Source organism: Cornus florida, unplaced genomic scaffold (genome assembly GCF_030987335.1).
Source record: "Cornus florida cultivar Cherokee Brave unplaced genomic scaffold, ASM3098733v1 CherokeeBrave_3.0.0_Hap2_Chr10, whole genome shotgun sequence".
Lineage (NCBI taxonomy): Eukaryota > Viridiplantae > Streptophyta > Magnoliopsida > Cornales > Cornaceae > Cornus > Cornus florida.
Window position 1 is genome coordinate 99405886 of NW_026775580.1, and position 13613 is coordinate 99419498.

A 13613-nucleotide genomic window follows, 5' to 3' on the forward strand; every position below is an offset into this window, starting at 1 on the left:
AGACTTTGAAGAATAGAACAACATTTCTTCATGCTCCCTTCCTAGATCTTACCTTAGTTATCTCAAAATCTAGAGAGAACTTTGAGATTTTAGAGAGAGGAAGTAAAATGGATGAGAGAGAGAGTGTGTGTGGCTGAAAGTGAGGGAGAGGAAATGAGATCTGTGGTCATATATTGACCATGTCTCCTCCAAATTGAATGGCTCTCAAGTGGTCAAAGGTCCACCACTACATCAAATGTCAAAAATGCCCTCCAAGCTCACAAAATTCTCTTGCCATGCCATAAAATATCCTTCTCCACCTCAAGTCATATAACTATATATGTATAAACATATATAAAACATATCATCATATAACTAAGTATAATACCGAGACCCACACGGTGCGCAAAACGATGTACGCAAAATAAATAAATAAAATAAAATAAAGATTTGAGAAAAAAAAATCATAAAATTCGGGACATTACACCAACATTAATAGGTTTCGAACGTAATGTGGAAGGGAGATTGGGTCATCTGTCGGAGGTGTCCATTGCAAAATGTGTTCGCCATCGTCTTCAATGATCATATTGTGTAATATGATGCACGTTCTCATTATCTTGTTTAGATCTTCTGTATTCCAATAAAGAACCAATTGATGCATTATAGCCCACCTCATCTGCAACACGAACGCCCGTTCTAAATCTTTTCTAACAGTTTCTTGTTTGTTAGCAAATAATTTCTCTTTGACAGTTATTGGGTACGAGATGGTCTGCATCAAAGTTGCCCACTTAGGATATATACCATCAGATAGGTAATACTCCATTGTACGCTGATGCCCATTCACCACGTAATTAACTGAATGCATTGAACCATTGATCATGCTCTTGAATACTGGGGAATGATCGAGAATATTTAAGTCATTGTGTGAACCAGCTATACCAAAAAAAGCATGCTAGATCCACAGATTTTTTAATGTAGCGGCCTCCACTATGAGGGTAGGTTTATGGCTTCTTCTCGTGTACGTGCTTTGCCATGCTGTGGGGCAGTTTTTCCATTCCCAATGTATATAATCTATAGAGCCAAGCATACCTGGAAAACCTATCTCTTCCCCTTCTCGAAGCAAACGTGCAATGTCGTCTACATTTGGTGAGTGTTGGTACTGCTCCGCATACACAGCAATTATAGCATCACAAAACCTTTTCAAGCTTTCGATCGCAATGCACTTAGAAATCTTTATATATTCGTCACAATGATTAGCTGAAATTCTATATGCGAGTATACGGATTGCAGCAGTCATCTTCTGTATAGGAATTAACCCCATACGACCGAGGGTATCGGGTTTCTGGATGAACCATTCATCATATGTTGTAACACCGTTCAAAATACGAAGAAACAACTCTCGTCGCATTCGAAACCTTCTACAAAATATGTTTGGTGGATAAATCGGATTTTCAGCAAAGTAATCTCGGAATAGCCGTTGTGCTGCCTCCTCTCTATCACGTTTAATATACTTTTTCTTACGAGGTTGAAAGAATGCCCGCACCTTATGAAGCGATAATAATCTCCTCACATCGTTCATCCTTTTTCGATGGATTTCAAAAATATCTTCCCCATTTGAATCTGACGAATTCAATAGAGAAATAGACTCGGATACAGGTATATCTCGTGACGTTGAAGCCATTGTTTTTTTGTATAAGAAATATGAAGACTCAAAGAATCGAGAATGGACTTGAGAAAGCAAAGAAGTGGACTTGATAATTGAAAGAAGATAGAATTGAAAAAAGATAAAATGAGTGGTTTATATAGAAATTTAAAGAACAGATAATGGACTTGAGAATGCAAAGAAGTGGACTTCATAATTGAAAGAAGATAGAATGAGTGGTTTATATAGAAATTGAAATATAACCGTTGGGAAGAAGACAAAAAATTATTAAATTCAAATTCAATTTTTTTATTTTATTTTTAAATTAAATTAATAAAATAATAAATAGAGAATGAAATAATTGGGTTCCACACCATAGAACATATGGATAAAAAAAAAAAAAAAAAAAAGTACCACATCATCACTTTTTAGCTTATATGACACTCTACTTTTTAAAAAGTAGATACATAAGCTTGTATGCTCACACCACTTGCTCTAAATCAAATAAGTAGTGGGTCCCACTACTTAAAAAAAATCTTCCACATTTTTACTATATATATATAATAACAAAACATAAACATTACGAATACTGACATATGTGAACATTTTAGACATTTGATCAACACATTCTAAACATTTGATATACAATCTAACAAAGGCTAACCTCGTGGTACTTCCTCCATTGTCGTCTTTTAAAGTGGAAGACAAAATAAAACAAAATAAGTAAATAAGTAAATAAAAAGATAAGAGGCCTTTATAATTGAAAAAAAATAGAATGAGTGGTTTATATAGAAATTGAAATAAAACCGTTAGGAAGAAAGACAAAAATTTATTAAAGGGAACAAAAATCTTCAGCATCTCCTTCCAGTAATCACCATATGGTGCAAAACCAACGTCTATATAGTTGTATAAGAGTTTTCCAGGAGAAGTCAACCGCGGTCTGCTGCAACAGTCGAGATCATGAGTTTTGAGGACCTCCCTTGCAGTCTCGACGGACGAGACTACAAGAGTAGGAATGCTACCGAATTTCAGAAGCATGACGGGGCCATATTTCTTGGAGAGCTGCCATAGAGTGCGGTGAGGCAAGGTACCGGCAATCTGGTGCGAGTTACCAAAGATGGGAAGCTTAGGAGGGCCTGGAGGAAGCTGCTTGCGTTGTCTCTTGGCTGTTGTCTCTTGGCTCTTATGTTTTTAGTGAGTATGACTAGAGGAAGAAAGAGGAGGCCATGGAGAAGAAGCCACACAAGTATAGTCATGTAGAGAGCCATTGGAGGTAGCTTAATTTATCTTGTATGAAGACTATCATTTTTCATCTCTATATATAATACCCAACCATCCATGTCCTGAATAATCTGTCAAAGTTAATCTAAGCTATCGTGTAAAATACGCTTCGTCCTGAATTTTTAAAAAATTTCACTTTTCTTTTTCTTTGCAGAACATGGTGGTTGCAGCTTCAAACTTGTGGACAAATTAATATGATGAGAAGAATAATAAGTATAGGTCAAACAATGTCCAACTTCAATAATGCATTCAACGGAGTGGTCTTCCATTTTAAGCAGGACGGATCTACACTGAAATTGTTTTGTATTTTATTTTCCGAAATTTTTATTTTTTTTATTATATATCTATAAAATTTTAATATTGCCTCCACTGAAATTATAGAAAAACCTCACTATATATATAAGTTTGTTCCCTTTCACATAATTTTTTAGGTCCGTCACTGATTTTGAGAGATGGTGTCATTAAAAAACTCTATAACGGCATTCAGAGTGGTGTTAAGTACAAGATTGATTGTTTGTTGTAATGACTTAGGTATGATAATAATTTCCTTTTGTATTGGTTTGAATAATTTATGATTTATGTCATGTTTTGCGAGGAAGTTTAGTTTATGATTTATGTTGATTGTTGGGGGGTGCAGTGACTTTTGGTTCATAAATCATAACAGTTGTCTATTATATTAGGTAGAATAATTTTGTCTTTTGCAGTAGTTAGAATAATTCTTGTATTCGTTAGGATAATCAATTATATATTTATATATGTAAGAAAGAAGTCTTTATGTAACTTTCTCCACATGCATCTGAAAAATGGCTGTTACTCAGCTGTGCTTTAAATTGTAGTGGCGCCAATTGTGGTAGTTATTAAACTATCCGTATATTAAGCAGAGAGTCCACCAAAATAAAATAATTCAAATTGTAGAGATCTCTGTAGAGAGAACAACATACCTAATCCTTTGAGATGATCAATTCTAATGACTTGAAACAACCTCTACATTTTTTTATTATTATTTTTTTTTTGGGTCCACCGTTTCATGGTCTTTATAACACACATTGCAATTGCAGTTGTGTTTAAATTGTAGAAGCAATGTCACCGGTGATATAAACATTGGATTCGTCAAGTGCATGATGAATAACATAGATGTTAGGATGTGGCCACTTATACTTATTATTTTGTCTAGGCAATAGGTACCATTTTTATTATATACTTGGTGTCACAATATGGCGTAACTCAATCTATCTTATATATTTTAAAATTTTTTAAATTTAAAATTTAGAACCGTTTAGTAACGTTTTGTATTTTTTGTTTATCATTGTCAAAAGGCCAAAAAAATTATAATCGAGTTAAACAAGTTTGATAAGGCTAAAAAAAAAAATTATATGTGTTTATCGCAAAGTCGACCTATAATAATATCATCTACTGTGACAGTACTGTAATTTTTCTAATATATTAATTCTATTTTTTCAACACTTTTACTTTTACTTTTTAATTTATTTATTCGATTTAGTAGGGTATTAAGTTTTTAACCAATTATTATTATTTTTTTAACATATTAAATTTAATTTATTTTAATTTGATTTATTTTATTCTTATAAGAATTAGGTTAGAAGTTGTGCAAAATTTGGACTTCCAAATAAAACAAAGGGACCAACTGCGACCGCCTTAGACATCAAAATTTGATCAGGCAGGTAACAAGGGTTCGGATTTATGGGGAGCCTGGCCCTGGGTGAAACGCGGGAAACAAATTGCTCGCTAACGGCTCTTCTTAATATCTCCGCTCGTTTATTTCTCTCTCCTCACTCAATTCACTCTGCAAATACCTCAAAAAAAAAAACCCTTGCCAAACCCTAACCACACCATTGGATAAAAGCTCTCTCGCCGGCAGATCTCTCTCGCCGATGAAATTCTCTGCAGACAAAGCCTTGAATCTACGAGATCATAACGATAGAGGCAATTTTTATTTTTTACTATCTGAACCTCATGTTCTTACAGGAGTTTGAAGCTCTCTTTTCAGAGCCATGTAAGATATCATCCCCGGTGAAGCTAGAATGTCTGTTTCTCTGAATTTGTCTTTAATATTGTCTTTGATTAGGAAACTTTCCTGAAGTGATGGCTGATACCATTCGATATCCTTGTGTTATTCATAACCTGTTGAAATCAAATCTGCCCCACCCTCTACATTATTCTTTGAGATGTTTGTGTTAAATTGTTAATTTTAATCCTTTATTATTCTTTTGTGATTTTTCTTCACTTGTGATCTTGTTTTGGGTTTGTCATATAAATTAGTTATGATAACTCATATCCTTTTTTATTTATTTATAAATTTAATCCATCTGTAACTTGAGTTTGATTCGATCAATTTGGGTGTCGGCCAAGCATGCTGACTATCGGTAAACTAGGTGATTGAAAATTTCCATTTTGAAGTTCATGGTATAACGGGAATTTGAGTCAGATCAATTTGGGTGTTGCTGGCTGTGTCCTAGCATGAGGACTTTTAATTCCCATGTCAGTTTAAGCATTGGAAGCCAAAGGAATTAAATTATCTGCTTTCTTATACTTCTTTAAGCACTTGCTTCTACTGAATTGACAGGGATGGAGGAATTAGCATAAACCTTGCCTTCATATGCCCATTAGCAGTACTCTATGTACCCACTTCTGTTACAAGATTTATGACTCCTATATTTGTAGGAAGTGTCTAAAGTGTGGCAGACTTGTCTTCAAAATAATCAAATTCATTTTGAATTATGAACACATCCATCATGTGTCAGAGACACGTGCTTGGGTATGTTCTTGAAGAGTCGGTGTTCTCCACGTGTTCGATGCGGACCAGCTTTGTATGAGTATCCATGCTTCTTAACTTTGGCTGATTCTTTGTACACTGTCTGTAACTGATTTCAGCATCAATTGAGCTGGTTATCAGTGTGGTTCAGCCTCATTAGCACTGATACATTGAAAACCTGAACTTCAAAAATGTAGGTATGAATTCGTCTAAAACTATCTCATTCTCAATTCCTTCCCATTAGACAAAATTTATAACTTGTTATTCCTTGGTTATGGTAAATTGGCCAGCTTAGAATATTTCATGATTGATGTATGAGGAAGAATGAAGCCTAAAGATATTTTTTACCATGAGAAATAGGAAAGTTTTGCTTCAAAAGTTGGACACAGTGCAAATGTCACTATGATGCGTTTGGTTGTTTCTATACCATTTGTCCCCAAACAATAACGGATGGAATTAGAATCTTGCCGCATGTGTTATTCCTCAGACGTAGCGGAGCATTATCCTCTTATACAATATTATAGTTTGGCATATTGTTTGGAAGAGATTGGAAGGAAAAAAAAAAAAAACGTACAGAGTACAGAAGGCAATGTATGTTTTCCTGCTAGGAGTATTTGGATCAATTTGGGAGTTTTATTGTTAACTTGGGAATAATTTATAGAATTGGGGATCTTTGGGTTACGCTGTAAATTAGCCGATTACGAGGTATGAACCCAGGTTTTATTTTCAGTTGTCACTGTGGATACATAAATGAGAAGCTCCTTTTTTCTTTTCTTTTTTTATTTTTTAAATGACCTTATGGCTTTATAGTAATGATACTGTATTTATAACAGTATTTATGGTAGCAGATACACACTTCAAATGCTTAAGAGTGATATAACCCAAAACTTAATCCATGTAAAGTTTAATCCATCTGGTGGGTTGAGTTCTAACTTGAGTTTGATACCTCTTTATTTATTTGCATATAAAGTTTATTTCTTCTCAAATCCTCTTTCTCCTCGAGTATTCTTCTATTTCTGATTAGATTGAACTATTGTTCTTAATCATACTTCAGTTATCAGCCTATAGGCCAGGAACTTGAAGAGGAGAAGCAAACTGTGGTGGGGTGTCAGAAAACACTCAAATTCAAAGCAGAAATGGGAACTGCTCCCATGGCAGCAGGAGATGCTGTTGAGAATTCATTGAGGTTTGCAGACTTGAGGGCATCTAGGCTGAGGGATAGGGTGGTGGAGCTAACCCATCAGATCGAAGAGCTTGACACTCGAGAAAACAGGGGTCCAAATGGCCCTAGATACGCATGCTGGCCAAGGCAATGGCTTGGGTCAGATTTTGCGGGCTTTCATCAGTCCAACACGGAACAACAAAGTTCAAATGAGATGGATCTTTCCGAACTCTTGCTTTGATTGAACTGTTTTTGTTTATTCTCTCCTTCCTTTGTGTATTTATTTTGATAGGGCAGAGGAACTGACTCCAGTGCGAGGAGCTTGACATTTCGCGGCAACAGGGGTCAAATTGGCTCTATATACAAGTGCTGGCAACAGAGTTCAGAGGGAACGTGCTATTTTTTGAACATTTCCTCTTAGTACACTTCTTTTGTCACTACTGTCCTTCCTTTGTGTGTTTATTGTATTTTATATACTTTTTTTATATCTGAACAGTAATTAAATGCTAGTTTATAAAAATTCCATTCTTTAAAGGACGTCTTATTGATAGGCAAAGTTAGTTTATTTTTTCAACTAATTGTACTGCATTGAAGTTTCTTTGAAGAAAATGATGTTGCCTCTTCTTATGTTTCTGCCTTAACATTTTTGTTTTACTTTTTGATAGTTTTTTCAGTTTTATAAGAGCTCATTCTGTCATAAAAACTGAACAAAGATCCATTACAATTTTTTTGAACTTTAGGCTCATAAGTAGGTGAACATCTGAAATCGCTCTAAGAAGAAAATGCGCAATCAAATTATTGGTTTTCAAATTTGTTTGGTTTCAAGTCACAGATTGGCTTGCGAGATGCTGGTATGAGGCTATTATCCTGAAGTGCAGGGAGGGAGAATGAAGTGAATTGTGGAAAAGGTTTAATTACAGAAATTGTGGTTGCTAATTACCTCTAAGAATCTGTGGTTGCTAATTACCTCTAAGAATCTATTACCATCACATCCACTCCCTCTAAACTCTTTCCAAAAGCAGTCCTACAGGTTATATTTGCAGCGAGTAAAAGCTTCTTCTCATTAAGATCAACAGGACTACCAAAAGAAGACAATTGAGCAATCGAGCTGATCAGCAAAAACTTGTTATTCTCTAATGAACTGAAATGACTTTACTCTCTTCACACTGAAGAGTTCAACAACACAAATCTTCCGCATCTCCCTCCAGGAATCACCGTATGGTACAAAACCTATGTCTATATAATTGTATGAGAGTTTTCCAGTGGCCAGCCAACTGTGGTCTACTGCAACAGTCAAGATCATGAGTTTTCAGGACCTATCTTGCAGCCTCAGCGGATGAGACTACAAGAGTAGGTACACCACCAAGTTGCAGAAGCATGACCGGGGCCATATTTCTTGGAGAGCTGTCATAGAGAATGGTGAGCCAAGGTACCAATCTGGTGCAAGTTACCAATGATGGAAGCTTAGAAGGGCCAGGAGGAAGCTGCTTGTTTCGTTTATTGGCTCTTATCTTTCTAGTGAGCATCACTAGATGAAGAAAGAGGAGGAGAAGAAGCCATAGAGGAATGATGTAGAGAGCCATTGTAGGAGCTTTTTGATCTTGTATGTGATGCACAGATGAAGACTATCATTTATCTCTATATATATTACCCAACCATCCATGTCCAGAACAATCAGTCTAGGTACGTTAGCTGTCATGTGCTTCTTTGTCTTTTTCTTTCTATCTTTGAATTTCAGAGGTTCTGTCACGACTCTCTCAGAAAAACTTTAATTGCAAAATTTATTGATTGCCGGTTGTTGTGACTTATGTTACATAACAATTGCCTTTAGTATTGGTTAGAATAATTGATGATTTGCATATATAAAGAAAAACTATTTTTATGTGACTTTCTCTACTGGCTGAACTAAAAGAGGTAAATGGCTTCCATATTATAGGGGCTCAATAATTGGCTACTTTGATAAGATTTATCTTAGATATGACATGGAGTTTGGCATTAAAATGCTGTTACTTTACTGTGCCAAGCTGTCATGTACAATGTGCTTCTTTGTCTTTTTTCTTTCAATCTTTGATTTTCAGAGGTTCTATCACGACTCTCTGAAAAAAACTTTAATTGCAAAATTTATTGATTGCTTGTCACTTATGATTCATAACAATTGCCTTTCGTATTGGTTAGAATAATTGATGATTTACATATATAAATAAAGAACATTTTATGTGACTTCGTCTGCATGCTGAACTATAAGAGGTAAACAGCTTCTATATTATAGGGGCTTGATAAGATTTGATTCAATATGACATGGAGTTTGGTACTAAAATGTTGGTACTTTACTGTGCTAATCTATCTTAGATAGTGGCTGAAATGTTGGCACTCTCTTTTATGCTTTTATCTGTTTTATGATGCAAGAGTAAACACACCCTAATACAAAATAAAAGAGTTCACTAATCAAGACATTGTTGGGAGCAATGAACTGGTACAGATATTATCTTGCGTTCTTATAATTCCTTCTTTTATCACAGTAATAAACTAAGTATCCAAGGCGACACCACCAAATATGACTAACTTATGATTGTTAATCAATAAAAGTCTTAATATATAAACATAAAAAACATCTAAAATAAGATCTCAAAAGCATTTCACAACCCATTATTCGCATATGAAAATTCATCCAGCTAATTTGGTCAGAGAATTGTACAGACTGCCAAAATAGGTTTATTTGGCACTATTTCTAAAAATCATCAAAAAATAAAGAGAAAATCCTGATGACTAAACAAAGATGACTATCAAAATTCAGAAAAATCAGAGTATGTTTCGATCTCCAACGAAAATCTAAAAAAATTCAACAGTCTTCCAAGACTTTACCTAGTTGTTGATTAGTGATTGTTGGACTGCTTCTAATCGAGAAATGGATGAGATTGTCAAAAGTTCTGTCTCCTCTAAAGTTCTCTCCATTAACTTGAAGAAGGTCCTCTCCCGTCCATCTCTCTATGACTATCTCAATCTCTATGTAGAAAATAGGCTGGAAAGGAAGAATTTTAGAACCCTATCTTAGTTGGACTACGTATATATAATGAAAATATCATTCAATTTTCTCATAATATCAAATTTTGAAGGGGGAAAAAATTGTAAATGCACTAAAATGAAATATTATCAATCAATATTTTAAAGTTTTTGCATTTATTTTTTAGTTTAATATTTTCTTATCTTGGTAATATGCAAAGTCATCCTTCTAGAGAAAATTCGTAGCTTCATCCATTGAAGTTAGTTAATCTTTATGCATTCCATTCGCCTAAATTTTTGAATATTTATTTACTACTCCATAGGCATTATGAAACCAGTTAATGCAGAAATCACTGCTTGTCACTGAAGCTGTCTTATATACATATTGTTGCTTCTTTTCTTTTTTGGTAAGTCAATATATTGATGCTTTTACCCAATATATATATATTTGCTCTGTTGGATGCTTTGGTGTTAAAAAGTCACTTAACCTGTCCTCTTTATTTTATATTGTGATTTAGAATCACAGCTGAATTCTTCAGTTATATTTAAAGGTCTTCTTATTTACAGGCACTTAAACTAATTGTACCCGCAATGAAGTTTCTGTAAAGAAAATGAAGTTGCCTCTTCTTATGTTCTTGCCTTTACAATTTTTTTTTTTTTTTTTAGTTTTTTTAATTTATAGGAACTCATTCTGTCATAAAAACTAACGAAGATCTGTTACAAATTTTTTAAACTCTAGGCTCGTAAGTAGGTTAACATCTGGAATGGTTCTAAGAAGATAATGTTCAATCTGATCATTGTTTTACAAATATGTTTGGTTTCAAATCACAGATTGGATTGCAAGATCCTGGTACGGGGCTATTTATCCTGAAGGGTGGGGGGAGGGAGAATGAAGTGAATTGTGGAAAAGCTTTAATTGCAGAAATTGTGGTTGATATTAACCTCTTAAGTCTTTAATTTGATATTATTCAGTATTTTTTTAGATGGAGACTTTTTTCTGCAGCGGACAGTTCCCTTTGGAGACAATATGAACACACCAGAAGAGCTGTGACACTTTTGTTTCGAACATTTGTTCTGCAGTTCATATGGCACTGGAGCCTTGTCTGGTTATATTGAAGAAAGCGGCATCCTCTGAAAACGAGGTAATGGTTCTGAACTGTATTGAAGATAAAAAAATGCAGCTTAGCTGAACACACCAGGATGAACTTGCTCGTTTGTGCTCGCACGAGAGAGATATCCTAAAAATTGTGACTGGGTCTTCTGGGTAAGACAACAAGATCATATTATCCATGAACACAATAGGTATTACATAGTCACAGCCATTCGCCCTCCACAAGAACATGTGGGTGCGTGTATTATTTGTCAAGAAGGAGAAAAAAATAATAATCTTCTGGTGGCTACTGATGGATGATTGGCACGTGCTTGACAGCGAACTTCTTGCGGATAGTTTGTCCAGCTGCTTCTTCCGCATCGATATCTTCCTCCTTCATTCCATCTGGCAATTTCCAATCAAAATAGTATAAGAGATTTGCTAGAGCAAGCTCAATCACTAATGTCACTGAATGCAATCCAGGACAGACGCGTCGACCAGCACCGAAGGGCAAGGGCTCGAAATGTTGTCCTTTAAAATCAATAGAGCTATCAATAAACCCGTGGGATGAATTCCTCTGGATCCTTCCAGATATTGGGATCCCGACCTATTGCCCAGACATTAACATGGACTCATGTTTTTGGGTAAATGTCGTAACCATTGAGCTTAAAGTAGGACATGGTTTCCCTTGGAATCAGAAGTAAACCAGGAGGGTGCAATCTCAGTGTTTCTTTAACCACCATCTTCAGGAAGTGAAGCTGATCAAGGTCACTTTCACAGACTTTTCCTTTCTTTCCAACACAATTTCTGACTTCATCTTGTGCCTTCTGCCTCACTCTCGGCTTCCTAGCAAGCTCTGCCATTGCCCACACTGGTAGCTACTCCAGCGAGGAATACATTCTGAAACAAAAATAGCAATTATAGGTTCAACATCCCATGATAGTTTTTTCATCATCCACCGCTTGCAAGAATTTTATTGGAAGTTGCAGGGGGCATATGATTGAGATGAAGAATACAACCATTATGCTTGAAAAGTTAGTTGAGACAAATAAAAAGAGGTTAGCTGCATACCATGAGGACTGCCTTGATGTGATCTCTGGTGAATTTGACTGTACTAACTTCAGTTTGATTTCGCTCTATTCTCAGCAGAACATCAATAATGTCTTCCTGATCCGGTTTCATTTGCCCAGGATTGAGGTGATCATCAATCATCTTTTGGTAGAAATCATCAAACTCACGGAAACTCCTCTCAAGCCTCCCATGGAGTCCAGTGAGCCTGTCAATGATCCATCCTGCGGATGGAAAGAAATTCAATGCATAGGGACAAGCTAATAGTGCCATCGCTTCCATAATCATTTCTTGAAACCTATCACCATCTAATCCACTCCCCCTAAAACTCTTCCCAGAAGCAGTCCTACAAATTATATTTGCATTGAGGAAAAGCATCTTCTCATTAAGATTGAAAGGACTACCAGAAGAAGACAATTCAGCAATCGAACTGATCATCAAAGAAACCTCTTCTTCTCGAATGAACTGAAATGACTGAACCCTCTTTGCGCTGAAGAGTTCATGAACAAAAATCTTCCTCATGTCCCGCCAGTAATCATCAAATGGTGCAAAAGCTATGTCCAAATAGTTGTATGAGAGTTTTCCAGTGCCAGCTAACGGTGGTCTACTGCAACAATCAACATCATGAGTTTTCAGGACCTCTCTTGCAGCCTCCACGGACGAGACTACAAGAGTGGGTACACCACCAAATTGCAGGAGCATGACGGGGCCATATTTCTTGGAGAGGTGCCATAGAGATTGGTGAGTCAATGTACCAATCTGGTGCAAGTTACCGATGATGGGAAGCTTCGGAGGGCCAGGAGGAAGCTGCTTGTTTTGTCTCTTCCCTATCTTCTTTTTTAGGTGAAGCATTAAAGGAAGAAACAAGAGAAGAGGAAGCCAAAGAAGTATGGTGTAGAGAGCCATTGAAGCTCGATCTTGTATGTAATGCATTATGATTTTCATTCATCTATTTATAGCCAAGCCATCCAAGTCCATTATTGTCAAATGGTGCAAAAGCTATGTGTATAATGCATATACAAAGATTTGTTGGAACTTGATTCAATTTAGACCAATATTATGAATAATTTATTTAATTCGGACCTGGAGAGACATCAGGCAGGCTGATTTAAGTTAATGATTAATAATAGATTGTCCGGATAATATATGATTTGATATGCTGAGAAGAATCAATTATTAAAATGGTTGTTTTCTTGGTGCCATAATCTATCTTGAAAATAATATACTTATATAATAAATAAATAAATAAAAATTGAATGAAAGTGCACAGAAATTAAAATCATGACAAAATCACCTTGATGCTTGAATCTCTCACTTATCAAGTCTTCTTCATTAAGCAAGTTTTTGTTAATGTAAAACCAATTGAGTCATTTTGCATCATTTTTCTTCTCTTTACTTTTTCTTTTTCTTTTCTTTACTTTTTATGTTTTTGTGTTGAACAATGTTATTTGGACCTATTTCTCTAGTATGAGGTGTGTCGCCGAAAGGGTTTTTATTGAACTTGATTCAATTTAAACAAATATTATGAATAATTTAAACGTCAACCTATATAATTTGTGATAATAATTAATAATAGATTACTTCAGATAATATATGATTCGATATGTTGCAAAGAATC

At 35.4% G+C, this 13613-nt stretch overlaps 1 protein-coding gene and 2 pseudogenes across 1 annotated transcript; all 3 read right to left on the reverse strand.

Annotated features, from left to right (window-relative positions):
• Window positions 1-460: 460 nt before the first annotated feature.
• On the reverse strand, window positions 461-1660 carry LOC132278226 (uncharacterized). Its single transcript, XM_059780034.1, has 2 exons — window positions 1069-1660; window positions 461-912 (listed from the first exon to the last, which is right to left on the reverse strand). The coding sequence occupies exons 1-2, from the start codon at window positions 1658-1660 to the stop codon at window positions 461-463; spliced, it is 1044 nt and encodes a 347-aa protein (XP_059636017.1).
• A 5972-nt stretch (window positions 1661-7632) lies between these two features.
• Window positions 7633-8420, reverse strand: LOC132278227 (cytochrome P450 71B36-like; annotated as a pseudogene).
• A 2814-nt stretch (window positions 8421-11234) lies between these two features.
• LOC132278228 (cytochrome P450 71B36-like) lies at window positions 11235-12901 on the reverse strand (annotated as a pseudogene).
• Between the last annotated feature and the right edge of the window lie 712 nt (window positions 12902-13613).

Bases quoted from the DNA above. Each gene is read 5' to 3' on its own strand.
- LOC132278226 (XM_059780034.1), bottom strand. From the start codon at position 1,660: ATGGCTTCAACGTCACGAGATATACCTGTATCCGAGTCTATTTCTCTA. The intron at 913-1,068 runs GTATGCTTGGCT...TTTTTGGTATAG, and splicing joins GGAAGAGATAGGTTTTCCAG to CTGGTTCACACAATGACTTA.